We start from the raw sequence: 15,011 nt of genomic DNA, 5'->3' as shown, positions 1-15,011 counted from the left end.
CAGGCCTTGGTTTTTGCCACACCCAGTCTCCTAATGCTGCTGAAAAGTGAGCTAAATTCCTTTCTTACTTTTGCCCATGGGAGATGAGATGGAATGTGTGAAATTGCTTCTATCTGATATCTCTGCTTATAAAGATTCTCTTTGCAGAATCATTGCATGTCTGGAGAAAAAAACTTCAAGGGAGATATTTGGAACCTAATATCACAATTTCTTCTGGGCAGAAGAGCAAAGCACCCCATGAAATGAGATGCACTCTCACTATCAAAAGGCTGTTTAAAAAAAATTTTGATTTTTTATGCTTTCCCAGAGAAACACCTCTCACTAACTCTAAGATTTGACAATAATCACTCCTTTAAAAAAACCACCAAAATGGACTTTCATCTTTCAAAAAAATCACCCACCAAAATAATTCCCACATAAATGATTAAAACAACATCACATTTTAAAAGACATTTAATTTTAATAGCATATTTCAATGAAAAAGCAGCATACTTTGCCAATAAAACATTAAAATCATCTCTTCAATGTAAGACAATCAAACAACACCAAAAAATAACATAATACATTACTATAGTAAATAAACCATCTATTAACAAAAACATGAAACCAGGTCATATACAGAACTCAAGACTTTGGAGAACCTCAAATGGAACAGCAATACAGCAAAATTTGTAAGAATATATCTATATGTGCATCATTTTGAATGAAATATTTACAATAGATAAGGTACCAGCCATCAAGTACCTATTTTTGTTGTTCCAAAAGAATTCTTCCAAACAATGTGAATTTACAAGCAGTGCACTGTCTTCCTTATAGTTCTAATTAGTTTTTCTACAACAAACCTCCAAAAGGAAAAACTGACGGATTCCTATAAATATTAAGATGTAGCCAACAAAGCAATTGAAACCTGGAAGATTGAAAATACCTCAGTGAAATCTTAAAATCTGGAAGGGCAAAAACCAAGTGGCAAATGCACCTAAAGCTAGAAAATGATGCATCATTCATGCTTCCAATTGCTTCTTCTCTTCTGTTGCAAGTGTGTGTGTGTGTGTGTGTGTGTGTAAGGGTGAGTGAGAGAGCTCATGAGGGGACAGTGTGGGAATCCCCATTAAATATGTAACAAAGTAAACAATACTTTGGACAGTGAATCAGGTCTACACGATTAAGACATCCATTACTGAGTGTGTGGGCTCACAAATCAGAACACGACCAGTCAAAAGCAAAGCAAAACAATCTTCATTCAAAGTGAGAATATACAAATGAGCCAAAAGGAACACAGTTTAAGAGGAAAGCTGTAAAAATTCAGTAAACTCATCAAAGGAAATTTTTTTGAACATCACTAGCTATATGTTTCCCCCTTTGTTAGACTAAAGAAGTTTAATTAATTAGAATGTGCACAAAATTAAGTTGCTAGAGAGATAAATTAATAATTTACAGAGGGTTGTTCTGCAATTATCTAATAATAGCTTTCAAGATCAGTGAACACAGCAGGCGTAACTCCTTTCTTAAGCATTAACACTTCAGAGCAGGAAAAGGGGGGGTAAGAACCACAATAAAAATATATATATATATTATACAGTGTAAATGCAGAAAATCTGCCATCTTTTTTTAAAATTCAAAATACTTTAGAGATGTCTCTATCACATTAAGCATCAACTCTAGTTTAAAGTTTTAGTCCTAAGTCAATTTCTATTTCTGAAAAATAGCTGCAAAGTGTACTTTTAAACTTGAGTAATGGTGATGTCTGTAAGAATAAAAACAAATCTTACTTGATCATTCTGTGGACTTTTAAAAGGCTGTCTCGCCTGCCTTCCTGCAAACAGCCACACTTCCTCTGAAGAAGCCGGAAGCCCAGGTGGGGGTAGAAGGGACAACTTTGCTACAACTGACAAATCGCGTCTTTTGTTTTTCTTTCCTTTGAGAAACCATTTCACACTCTTACCGGCTTGAGCTCAGCTGCTCTTTCTCTCGCTCCCTCTTGGATTCTCAATTTGTCTGGATTCACATTTACCGGAATTGTTTCTGGTGGCCAAAAGTGGAAAGAGGCAGGAGAGAGAAGGAGGGAAAAAGGGGGACGAGGAGGGCCCGTCCCTGGAGGGTGAAAGGTCTCCTAAATGCCGGCGGAATATTTCATTCTTTTCTGTTTCTGCCTCTGGTTGCAGAACCAGACGCGCACCACATTTTTCTTAAGGTCCAGCTTCTCGGCTATGGCGGCGATCTTCTCGGATGAGGGCCGCGGCTGGATGGCAAAGTACGCTTCCAGCGAGCGCTTCTCCGGCGCCGCGATGGACGTGCGCTTGCGCTTCTTCTCCGCGCCGTTGAAGAGCTCCGGCTTGGTGAGCTTCTCACGGTGGGACTTCTCCGCCTCCTCCAGCCACGCCTGCAGGATGGGTTTGAGTGCTATCATGTTGTTGTGTGACAGCGTGAGGGACTCGAATCTGCAGATGGTGCTCTGGCTAAGCGATCCCACGCCGGGGATCTTGAGGTTAGCCAGCGCGGAGCCCACATCTGCCTGGGTCACCCCCAGCTTGATGCGTCGCTGCTTGAAGCGCTCGGCGAAAGCCTCCAGGTCCCGCGGGTCGGCGTCCACGTCGCTCATGCAGCCCATGTGCGAGGGCAGCCCGTGCGCGTGGGCCATGCTGAGCGCTGCTTGGTGCATGGGGTTCATGGTGGCCATGTGCGGCGCGTGAGCCGGCGTGGACACCACGGCGCCGTCGGGGCCCGCCATAGCGCCCAGCGCCAACCCGGGACTCAGGTGCTCCAGCAGCTCGCCCTCCAGCGCCTGGTGTGGCTGGTGGTGATGGTGGTGATGGTGGTGATGGTGGTGGTGAGTGCCCGCCAGCGCAGACGGGTGCGAGATGGGCACGGAAGAGGAGGAGGCAGCCGACGTGCACGGGATGGTGTTCATGGTGTGGTAGGTGGCGTCTGGCTTGAACGGGCTGTGGTGGGGCGGATGGTGGTGGTGGCTCTTGCTCTGGGAGACGATGTCCACGGCCGCCAGAGCCTCGGCGCGGGCCAGCAAACTCTCATCCAGCCCGCCGAATATATTGCTCTGCAATTGCAAGTAGAAGGCACACATTACGCTCAGTAGGGAATTGTGCGCGCTCTCCGGAAGGCCCGGCCCAGGGCTCGGTACGGCCGCCGCGCCTACAACATTCCCAGAACGTTAAAATAATAATAATAACAACAACGGTAATAATAATGATCCTGAAAATCGGAGGTGAAGCGAAGAGGGAAGGCACAGAAAGAAGCCGAGCGTGCAGGAGGAGGAAAGTGAAGCCTGCAGACACTACACAACACAACACGCGCACAAGCAACATCCCAGGTCATAAAAATTAATATGAACGGCAAGACCCGCTGAATACTGAAGAGAGAGGGGGGGAAAATTGGTTGGAGGTGTGGGGTGATTTGCTGTGCAGACATGAAAAAAACATCAAGCAGATAAAGGGGGCTGTCAAAATGTGCCTTTAAGCGGTGATTATGCAGAAATACTCACCGGTGGGGTTGGAAGACAGGCTCTCCGCATTGCCTCCGAGCCCCCGCCGCCACTGCCGCTGCTGCCGCTGCTGCTAGAGCTGCTGCTCCGGCCTCCGCCGCCGCCGCCGCCGCCACCGCCGCCAGCATTACTCGAGCTGCTAGGGGAGCTGGCCGTGGGCGCCGTGGGCGCAGAGGAGCCGGGCGAGGCGCTGTGCAGTGCGGAGTACTTGGGCTCCACGTGCAGGCTGCCGCCGTGCGGCATGCTGAATGCCTGCTTGCTGTTCAGCGACATCATCATCATCTTCCCGCCCGCCGGGCGCTGCTCGGCACAAAGCTGACTGGCCCGGGCTCCTTGGACCCTCCTGAGAAGTTTCCGGCTGGAGCCAGGAAGGGTCCTAGGAACTTGCGCTCACTCGCCGCAGTCCTCAGATCTTTATGCCTTGTCCAGGCTAAGCGGTCCTCCGCCGCCTCGGCTGGCAGTCTGAGCGGATGCCGGGCTCTGCTCGGCGCGGGCTGCAGACCTCAGCGCCCAAAACTGGCCCTGCTCCTCGCGGCCAAGGAGTTATAATCCCCTCTCCCCGCGCCTACCCCTGCGGCCCCCCGCCCTCCGTCTCTCCCGCGAGCCTCCGCCCTCCCCTGCCAGGAAGCGCTGGCTCCTGCTAGCTTTCTGGAGTTGCCCCTGCTCTTTCTTTGCTCCCCCTAGGCGGGTCCTTACGGCTCTTCCAGCACTCGCCTCCCGCTCCCCCCGGCTCCCTCCTTCTCCCCTTTCTGCCCCCACCCGCGTTTAGTTGCCGCAGCCCTTCGCTGCGCCCCCGCTGCTTCCACTTACAGTCGCGCCCCAGCTAAACCCCACCCAGCTAGCCAGGTCTGTGCTACGGTTGTCAGGCAGTGCCTACCTAAGGACCAGCCTTAATCCCCTCGCGTTCCTCCCGCCGGGTCTCTGCTTCACCAGGAAAAGAAACTCCCAAATAAAGTTGTGGCCCACACCAGCTTTGGGTGGGCTTTTCCCTGGACTGCTCGGAACGCCTCTTACCTGGCTGCCTCCTCCCCCGCCTCCTGCTTACCACTAAGTTCCAGGATTCCGCCCCCACTTGGCCCTCCCCTACTTTCAGCTCAGTTGACCCTGATCCCAGGCTTTCGGCCACCACTGAGGACACAGAGGCTGGAGCCAACCCAGTCCTCCGCGCTCCTTCGAGCTCCCACTCTGGTGCGCGCCGAGGTCTGCGCTCAGCTCTGAGACCCCTCGGCCCGGCGGGTGCCTGGTGCCGAAGAGACATGGGGTCGGTGGGGCTGCAGGGCTTTCTCTCACTCGATTTCTCGCAGCTCTCAGCGGATTGGACAGCAGCGGAGCCAGCTCAGGTCGCCTGTGCGCATGCGACTGCCCCCACCCTCGAGTCTCTCCCCACAAACACAGGCATGCGCGCGCGCGCGCGCGCACACACACACACACACACACACACACACGCACACACACTCTCTCTCTCTTCTCTTACCCCCCTTTTCTCTTCCTCGGATCTTCCTTCTCCTCCTCCCAGTATCCAGTACAGTGTGAGTTGAGTCTTGGGAGGATCCACTGGCAAACCTTGTCACAGGATTTATTATTCTTCATTAGCCACAATCAAAGGGAGAGGGGCAACTGACTAAGAGGGAAGGCCAGAAATTACAGAGCGCATGTGCTGCCGAATACCAGCCCCCCACCCCAACAAACACACACAGATCCTCGGGGGCTGGCACAAGCCCCACTTATCTTCATTTCTACTGCCGCTTGGTGTGGAAAGAGCCTATTTTTAGCTGACACTCTGCTCGCACTTTTGTCCCAGTGCGGACCAGTTTCCCTAGAAGTGGACACACGCTCTTAGTTCCAGTTGCAAAAGGAGACAACCTCTCCTATACACACACACACACACACACACATACACACACACACACACACGTGCATAAACACCTCGACTTCCTCTGCTCGCTTCTATCTTTTCTCTACTTCCCGCAATGTTGGGGGCTACTGTCACCTTCCCAAAGCGTGGAAAGAGCCGGGTGTAGAAGAGACCGGGACGTAGAAACGGGCGGGTGGCCCTATCGGACGGGGTGACGGGAGCAGGTGCAAGCCCTGGACGCCTGGGGAAGGCGAGCAGGTGCGAGAGCAGGCGGCAGGCCTGAGAGGCGCTGGCGCTCGCTAAGACAAAAACAGTGGAAAGAAGCGTAGAAAGGGGGGACCCTCGGGTGGTCAGAGCCCGGAAGCCCCGAGGCGGCGGCCACAGCAAGTAGGGGACCTCCTGTCCACCCCCTGACCTCAGCTGGAAGGGATGGCGGGTTGAAGTTGGGAGCACTTTCCTCAGAAGCCACCAGTGTTGGGAAAACAGCAGCAAAGAACGCGCGGCGGGTTCTGTCCATGGTCCTGACCCCCTTCGGCTTTCCTGCCACACTCCATACTCTCATCCGACTCGCCTTTCTCTCCCCCCGAGTGGAGGAAAATAATAAATAGCAGCCGAAGGGGATTCCAACGAACAGTGTTTCCGAGGGGGAGCTTGGGGAAGTCTGGACATGGGACAGGGAGAGGGAGATGTTGACATAATGAATGTGACTTGCACCGGACGGTGGGCGTTAAGTGCTTAGGTGTTTCATTTCTACTTCAACAACAGCCAGGGTAATTTTCAAGGAAACCGAAAAAAATGACATTGCACAGCTCTCACTGTCTCAAGCTTCGAGAAATGAAATAAATCAAAGTTAAAAGCTTGAGTATCATTTAATTATAGTGCGAATAGCGCTTTGAAAGAAGTAGAACAACATCTCTAAACAAATTATGACTGGGCCAGGAAGGAATTATTAGATTGAAATTTCATTTAGGCTCGGGAGACAACGCGCTTCACTGTGTAATCTGCTATGCCTCATCTGATTTGTATGCTTAATTCAGCTTGACGAATTTATTAGTTTTCATAATAGTGAAAAAATTGAGCAGCACTATGGACTAATGCATTGTGTGTACTATAAATTCTATGTCATCGTGGAAAGGCTGAAGTCTATAGAAATCTTTTATTAATGCCCATATAAGAGGGAGGATTTTCATGCAAGCCGTAGAGAGGTTCATGCCAAACTCCACTGCGCTGTGTCTCACTGGTCCATTAACATATCGTCATACTAATTAGACTACTTCATCAGTGATATAATTTCAAACTTCAAATTATGTTCTAATTAACAAGGGTTGTCCAATTTGCTTAATCTTCAAAAGGCTTTAGATGGTCTAATTAGTATTAACTGTTGAGCATCTTTAAAGCCTAATAAAAATCTGTTAAAATATTTTGGGTGTGTTTCCATCAGTCCTGTGTGAGGGCCAAGGGGCCAGAGTGAAGATGGAGGAAGAGGACAACTGGAAGTCAGGTATCTACCTAGTTCCCTCAGATTATTAGAGGGAGTGAATCATAGCAGAAACTTTTGGGTATTACAATTCCTAAATAGCGTGTTTATGTGTTTAAATGAAGGCACAAGAATATCAAGGAGAAAAACCACATGGGGAAAAAATTCTTCTCTTTCATTAGGTGCCTAATTAGATGTAAAGTAAAAGGCAACCCTGAGGAGTTTCCCAAGCATTATTGTGGCAACAGTCTGCTGAACTTGAATTGCAAAATCAAATATTTGGGGTGTTTTGAACCTCTCTCCGTCCCCTCCCCCTTCATTGAGCTTAATTACTTGCAATAGTTGTTTTAATGTATGTTGTCACCTGGGAGTATTGAGAAATGCATATCGTTAATATGAATTAATCTTGATTTTAATAGCAACTGACAACTGATCTCCAAAATGCTAAACACTTGTCACCACTTCATATGGTAAATAAGGTAGTATAATAAATTCATGAAATAGAGAGGGCACTGTCGAAATGACTGGACAAACTTTGTTTGATATGAAATTTATTAACTAAAAGTATTTTAAGCAAGAAAACTCCCAGGAGAATTTTTCCTGATAACTAAAGTCCATGTATTATTAAATTAATTTTAATGTAATTAAAGAATAATATTTGTCAGTGATATATGAGTTCCAGACTGGGGGCGGGGGGAGAGAAAGTCCTTTGTTTTCTGATTACCAAGTGGAGGTAAATTAGTGTGTGGTTGTAGAGTAATTCAAGAGTTTATTGACTTGTGTTTCTTTTCTTCTAGGAAACACATTTTTTTAAAAGTCAAGTCACAGAGTTTGACTTTTCCTTTTCCCACTCAAAGTGAGAAATGAACAAGAGTGATTGTGTTGCATTAGAGGGAAAAAGCAATCGTTCCTTCATCACCAAGACCTGGGATCTTACAGCCTCTCCTCTCAGGAGTGTCCAGAATACCAACATCGTTGGGGTGATAGCCATACAAACCCTTTTCGGTTTTGCCCCAGACATTGATTCAAAGTGCTCCAGAGAGTGTGGAAAGGGATCTAGGAGAAGAAAAGCCTACAACTCCGGAGTCAGCAGGGGCCATCCACTCCTTGGGTTTTTAACAACTTTTCATTTGGCCTTAAACCCAAGGAGTGGAAGCAAATGGCCCAAATCCGAAATCTGCTTCAACGTGCTGGTCTATGCCCCCGTCCGCACTTGTGCCTCCTCACACCTACAGACCCAGCCCAGGGAACGCAAAACAGATCGAGACTTTTCAAAAGCAGTGAGATGGAAAATGCTTCAACTCGGTGACTGCAGGAGGCGCTCCTTTCTTCTCCCCAAGCCTCTTTGTTTGACAATAGCTTCTGTCTGTCCCCTGGCAGATGCGGACAGAGGTGAATAGCGTCCCGGGGGGAAGGCGGAGTAGCTGGAGGTTCCACCCGGACTTCCAGGCTGCGAGGTCCCGAAGGAGGCTCCCTCCACCTCCACCCGGAAACCCGCCCGCGCCCCGGAGCGATCCCGAGGGGAGAAATCACTGTCTCCTTCTTGTATCTGGGCCCTAATTTACTATTAAAATTTTAAGTAGTGCATTCATATTTTACCGGACCTAATGTGGTTTATTAAATTTTAATCTATTAAGGGCAATGTGATTTCTTTGTATTTCAAACAATTGAATTGGACTACCACAAAGATTTCTTAAAAGGCAGACCTGGTCCTATTAGCTCAGCATTTCGATCTTGGGAAGGCAAGGGTTGGTGGAGGAATGACAGAAAGGACAGATTTCCCCATCCCATTTTTGGCATTATTGGGATTTCAAGATCAGCTAATCTGCTTCCCATTCTGAATAGAAGATGATCTCCCTGAGCTGGCTCTGGACTCTGTGGCTTGAGGCAGAAGAGTAGAGAAGGATTAAACTCCTCGGTGACCTCTGCTGTCGCGGGGGAAAATAAAGAGAGTAAGGAGGGAATTGTCCCTGAAACAGTTCTGAGAGCTCCTGGGAATCTGGCTTGCAAAGTTCAGGTAAAGGAGAGCACTGCTGGATTTAAGTGTTGAGACAGGGGGTTGTGGAAGCATTTTGCTCAAACAGCTTTCTTTTTCTGAGACCATCCACCACCTTGCTGGTCTCTAACTTTCTCCAACAGCACCTGAACTCCAAGTCCCCCTGCCTAGAAGGAGCCCCTCTTTGCTAAAAGATGTCAGACACCCGCTGTGCCCCAGGGCAACAGCCTCCTCCTTTTGGCTAACTCTCACTCCCAGCCTTCCAAAGCAAGCCGTTAGCCAGTGTCTCCAGAAATCTCTGCATCCAGCAGTTTCCAAATTCTTCTAGACAAATTCGAAACTGTGGGCTTACAACCTCTCTCCCTCCCTTCAAGGCCAACCAGGGCTAAGGAGGTCGGGGAACAAAAGGAATGCGCGCTCTAGGAGTTGCCGGAGACCTGCAGCTGGACCAGGGGCCTGCAAGACAGAAGAGAAAGCGACGGTTCCTTCTTTTCTTGGAAGAGGGAAGAGAGCAGAGCGCTCGGTTTCAAGGAAAACAGACTAGGAGAAGGGAGACGCAGGCTCCGGACGCAGCAAGTCCCAGCCCTGCGAATGCCCTGAAGGCTCCTGGACGTCCTCCAATACCCTGGTGAGTTTGCGGAGGCTGAGTGTGGCCAGGAACCCTCTTCTGGGGACAGCCGATTGGACCCAGCCCCGGTTGACTAACCCTTAAAGCAAACACAACCCGCGCTAAGAAACCAAAATCTGCCGCAGGGAAGGACTCAAGTCCTAGGTCTCCAGCTCTTCACTCTGCAGAGATCAGGGGCGCGAATTCAGACCTTTACGCGCGGGCGTGCGCGCGCGGACAGGCACACAGACACGCTGACACACGCAGCACCCACGTGCTAACACTCACGCACGCTCACTCAGACGCATGCTGCCTTCTCCCCTCCTCTTCCCACTTGCCGCTGGGGAATGGGGGGCAGACCTCCGCATTCTGCACAGGCGGGCAACCCTGTGTGGACTTGCCCCAGCGAATCTGTTATTTTCCTCCCAGGGAACTTCCTGGGTCCGTGTATTTACTTCTCAAAGTTAAGTCCAGTCACGAAATCACAACTTAAGGCATTGGTACAATCAATGAAGACTTTTACAATCCGTGGCGCCTTGCGCTTCCTGGAACTAAAATAAATGCAAGAAATCGAAACTTAATTACTTGAAAGAAATCCAGAAATCCCTCTGCATAATTTATCCAGTCATTTGTAGTAGCTTTTGTGTTCGGTGCAGTATATGTTAACTCTCTACTTTTGGCTAAAACCTGGCTCCCCGAAGTCTGTTCCTTGAGGTTCGCTGCCCCCCACCTCAACCTGGGAATTTTGTCCTGCACTAGGCACCCACGTCTTGCCCTGCCTCAAAGCTGACCTAGAAACATTTCTTTTCAAATGTCACCAACTGTAACGGTACAAGATTCCCTGGGACTGAGTATTGTGTGAGCAGGTTAAATTTTTTTAAATCGCACCCTTTCTTTCGTTGACTTTTTGCTCACTATGGCAATTATTTGAATTTGGGTGAGTTGCTTAATACTAGATGGGAGACCAGGCCTCTTAGTAAATACCAGCCAGGACTATTTCTCCGAGGGAATAGTGCACTGTGCACCATCAAAAAGTGCCATTCTGCTGATGGTGGAAAATTTGATTAAAAGATGAACTTTTGTCTTCTCTCCATGGCAGCTCTTTTTTTTTTCCTTGGGTGTCATTATCTTCGTGACCTCTAAGTACCAAGTATTTTTTCTGACTGAATTACTCTTCAAGGTACTTAGTTGGACCATAGACCTTGAACACTAGTTTCTTCCTCTGATATCTGTTCATATATAGCTCCCTCATTTCTCCTCTCCTTTAGTTTCTAATTGACTGAAAACCTTCCTCTCTATAAATTGCTAAAAGAGCTCTCATGTGGTGGCACCAAATGAAATAGATGCTCCTGTATTCAGCTTTAAAATGCTGGCTAAGATCAAATGACTTTTGTACACATCAAGGCTCTGGCTCTGGGTACCGCTGGGAATTTAGAAATTGGTGATGACTAATGTTATGGGCAGTGGATAAGTATAACAGAACAGTACCTGAATATATTAGCATGGTGACAGGGACTCCAGAAAGGCAAGCTTTTCCCAGACACCTCATAGAAACCTGAAGTAATGTTATGAAAGAATGAAAAATACATTGGGGAACAGCTTGGAAACTGAAGTACATTTTGATTTAACTTACATTAACAGAAATGTAATGTAAAAGTGAAAGGATCTAACAAAACCATTAATAATTAAAAAATAATTACAGATAGTCTATCCTTACTATTCATAACCACTCAACACTTTAGACAAAGAAAACGGAATACTCTTAATGGGAATGAGATGTGAGCAGACTGCTAATAAGAAGTTAACCAAGGACGGTGCATTTGTCAAAGGAGACGAGATTCTGTGCTTCCCCCACCTGCATATTTTTATTCTTTCAAAGTTAGCCTGGACCTTGGTCTTTCATCAGCAAATACACTGAGTACGTGACGGAACTCTTTCTAGCAATAACAATGTAGATTCTATCAAGTTCTGAGAATCAGGGCACCAGATGGCTTGTCTATTAACCATTCTCATTGACAAATATTTATAGGAGCCTAAGAGATACATGGCTCTGTAACAGATTTTGGTTGGACAATACCTACCATCCCACAGGATTTCACAAAACAATGACCTTCTAAAGGCAGCAGTTTGCTCCCTGTCCTGTTTGTGATCACTTAAAAAAAAAAAAAGATTAATCATCCTTGAAGGATTCATTGCCAATCTTTTTCTTGTTCTCCTCACCACAAGAGTTGTGTCCCTCTGTTTAAAAAAAAAAAAAAAAGTGAATGTATTTTCTGTTACCCCTAACTAAGATGTATTTTATTTTGAGTATGTATTTTTCAATGCCCAAAGACTTCAGATCAGTATTCTATATATAATCATGCAGTAAACCTTTAATCATGCACTAGACCTTTAAAAAGGAGTTAGCAAGAAGGTACAGTGACTCTAGTCTGATTTTCACAGCATATTCTCCTTTATTTTGTTTGAGAGACACATGGGATTGCCTCTAGAGTGCTCTGTTGACGTTTGTTTGAGGCACTGGGAGGAAATCAAAGCAGCCTGGCGGAAAGCAAACTTCACTGCCTCTTTTCAGAGATAAAGGGAAATCTTACAAAAGGAGAGATTTGCAGACATACAACTGGAATTCAATGAAGTCATGGCTGAGGCATCTGCTGGGAAGCCACCGGGAAGTGGAGACCTACAGCCCATGTCCAATCTTAGGCATCTGAAGCATCGGAAGCCCCCTTCCTTCCTTCCCCATCCCCAGATGAATTAGAAACAAAACAGTATGCCTTTTGTAGGAAACAGAAAAACCTAAGGAGAAATGCTAATAGGGTGACTGCAAAGACTATAAATACTTCTTAGCTGTATAAATATGAATCGAGTGCATAAAACATGTTAAATTCCTTGTAGGCATCCACTCTTCATTTCTTTTCTTACTGCAGCGGAAGGACATTACAACAACGACAACAAACCGAACTCACCTTTAAACATTTATCTCCTCTCGAAATTTTATATACTGCCTATGATTTGCCCGTAAATCTCACATATACAGAAGTATATGAATCAAACATAGAATATTTGTACCCAAATGTTTCCCCCTTCCTTTCTCTCCTTTGTATGTGTATATAGATTACCCAGCTATAGTTCAACTGACATGCACTCTGGGAGATACTAGAGCTCTGTGCCTTGGCTAGTTTTTCCTGATGTGCATATGACATCAATTTGCCCTAACATCATGACAAGCAAGCTTTAAGCATTAACAATGTTCCTCATACACAGACATTACATACTTTGTGATGCCATATGACCCTTGGTTTGGCTTTCAGGGACAAAGTAGTCATGACCATTATATTCATTTGGCAAATTTCTATCCTCTCCCTTCATTGATGTCTCCTGGCCTCCACTGATGGCTTACCTAGTCTGGACCCTATGAGCAGTCATTCCTATAGCACCTCTGTGAGACACCATGGTCTCTTACCTTTTCCCTGTCAAACTACCCATTTTCTCTACTTTTATCCAAGGACCACTGATTTCTTTCAATAAAGCAAATAAGAAGAACATGCTAGCTTTTCTTTAAAGTGTACTTTACTATATGTTTGTGTTATCCATCTGGGATAGATATGGTAACTTGGCCCTCGACCCTCCTCCAACCTTTTCCTGGTGTGCAGAGTCTGTGAATCTAACAACTACATTTCCCAGACTCGTACAGCTCAGGTACTGACTGTGACCATGAGGCAGAGGTCTGGGTCATCTATTCTTAGTCAGCATGAGTGTAAGAGAAGTGTGCTTCTTTCCAGCTAACAGTTGTGTGCTGCTAAGATGATATATTCCCAAAGTCTGTAGTTTCACCAGTGTCTTTTTTATTCCCAAAGGCTATAGTTTCACCAGAGTCTTTTTTATTCCCCTCCTTCCTGATCGTGGTAGAAGGCACAGCTTCCCTGGCAATCTCTGTTGTTGCACTGGGGCTGTGGGGGTCATTCCTGAAGTTTAGCCTGGATTCTGCCTCTTCTGCCTTTTCAGATATTTGTAAGCATCTGTAATAAAGTCTCTCTCTGCTTAAAATAAAGGGATTTCTGCTACTTATAACTAAAACCCTACTGACGCTCCAGCCTTAACAGTATTTTCTCTACCACTCAGTATCCTGGTTGCTTCCCCTTATTTGCTTGTCTCTTTCACAGAATCTATTGCAAACACGTTCCATTTCTGCCATCACGACTCGGAGCATAAGCTCACTTTCCAGTTTCCTAATAGTCGGCTGTGACGTGTTCTATTACCTAAGTGTTCTCCCGCCACCTGACCATTTTTTTCCTGTGTTTTCCCCCAACTTCTCCTTTTCTGATTCTACCCAAAGTATCAACCTCCATCCCCCAGTTAATCTTTCCATATGCTTCAGAATTATTACACTCTCACTCCTGCAGAACTTTAGTCCTTCAGTTTACTCTTTTTTTCACATCTTCAACTTCTCCTTTCCGATCTATTTCTCCTTTTCTTACAAATGTATTCAAGATGTGTGGGCCACAAACTTTAAATGAAGAAATAGTCTTTCTTTAAATTTCTTTCCTCCAATGTCTCTCTTCTTTCACTATCCAATTTGAAAATGGGACCTTCATTTACTGCTTCTGTTTTCTTACCACCCAATCTTTTCTTAACTTTAGGAGAGATTATTTCAATACTTGATGCTCTACTAATGGTGCTCCCTCTTAGGGTGCAAATGAGTTTTTGGTTTACAAATTGTGTAGTACTTTTTCCAAAAGCATGGGTTTCAACTTCGGAAATTTCTGCTGGCTCTATCAATTACTGACTCTCATTCTCACTTTGCTCCTCTGAAAAATGCGAGTGACAATAGTATATTCTTCCCCCAGGTTAGTGAGTAGATTAGGTGGCATAGCACATGTAAAGGGCTCGGTGTACTTCCTTGAATGTAATAAGCACATAATAAATGTTACCTAATAATAGAACTATATCAACAACAGTCTCTGCAGAATGTGCGGGCTGGCAATTCTCTCATTCTTGAAATAAATTGGCATGGATCTTAACACATAGATTATAGAGAGGCAGGACGTGCCAGACTCAGCAGAATCATTCTCTAGACTGAGAATTTTTTTTCCTTGGTGTTCTTTTCCCACTTTTTCCTGTCCATCAAACAAGGCCAGCTCCCCAATGGCCCATCTCCCCAAGGCTATTCTATTAAAAAATGTGAGCTTATGTATCATTTATTCATTAACTCAAAGATTCATTCAGAGAAGCAAGAAGTTAATTGTTATTGATTAAATGCATTATCTTGCTCATGGAGACCCATATTTTTGTTACCAGTCTTCTCCTACCATTTTTAATTTATTCCCTCAAAAGTAAAATCTGAAAGAGAAACATATTCAGTATGTAAACCTGAGCACAGTCAATATGTTTCCTTGTCTCAGGTCAAGAGTATTCTGCACTCATCTGCCCTCAGAGACAATGTTTCTCTCTTTTTTTTTCTCCTTTCTTTGTTGCTTTCTTCCTTTCTTTCTTTCCTTCTTTCCTTCTTTCCTTCTTTCCTTCTTTCCTTCTTTCCTTCTTTCCTTCTTTCCTTCTTTCCTTCTTTCCTTCTTTCCTTCTTTC

At 45.9% G+C, this 15,011-nt stretch overlaps 1 protein-coding gene across 2 annotated transcripts; it reads right to left on the bottom strand.

Annotated features, from left to right (window-relative positions):
* Window positions 1-440: 440 nt before the first annotated feature.
* Window positions 441-4,014, bottom strand: POU4F2 (POU class 4 homeobox 2). Of its 2 annotated transcripts, XM_012805411.1 has the most exons (3): window positions 3,686-3,772; window positions 3,501-3,538; window positions 2,111-3,062 (listed from the first exon to the last, which is right to left on the bottom strand). In XM_012805411.1, exons 1-3 carry the CDS (start codon window positions 3,770-3,772, stop codon window positions 2,111-2,113), a joined length of 1,077 nt encoding a protein of 358 aa, XP_012660865.1. The 2 variants fall into 2 exon arrangements, with proteins under 2 accessions (XP_003790251.1, XP_012660865.1); XM_003790203.1 differs by having other exon boundaries at window positions 441-3,052; window positions 3,497-4,014.
* Between the last annotated feature and the right edge of the window lie 10,997 nt (window positions 4,015-15,011).

Source organism: Otolemur garnettii, unplaced genomic scaffold, assembly GCF_000181295.1.
Source record: "Otolemur garnettii isolate 467f Iridium unplaced genomic scaffold, OtoGar3 scaffold00041, whole genome shotgun sequence".
Taxonomy (NCBI): domain Eukaryota; kingdom Metazoa; phylum Chordata; class Mammalia; order Primates; family Galagidae; genus Otolemur; species Otolemur garnettii.
This window is presented reverse-complemented; position numbering and strand designations above follow the sequence as displayed.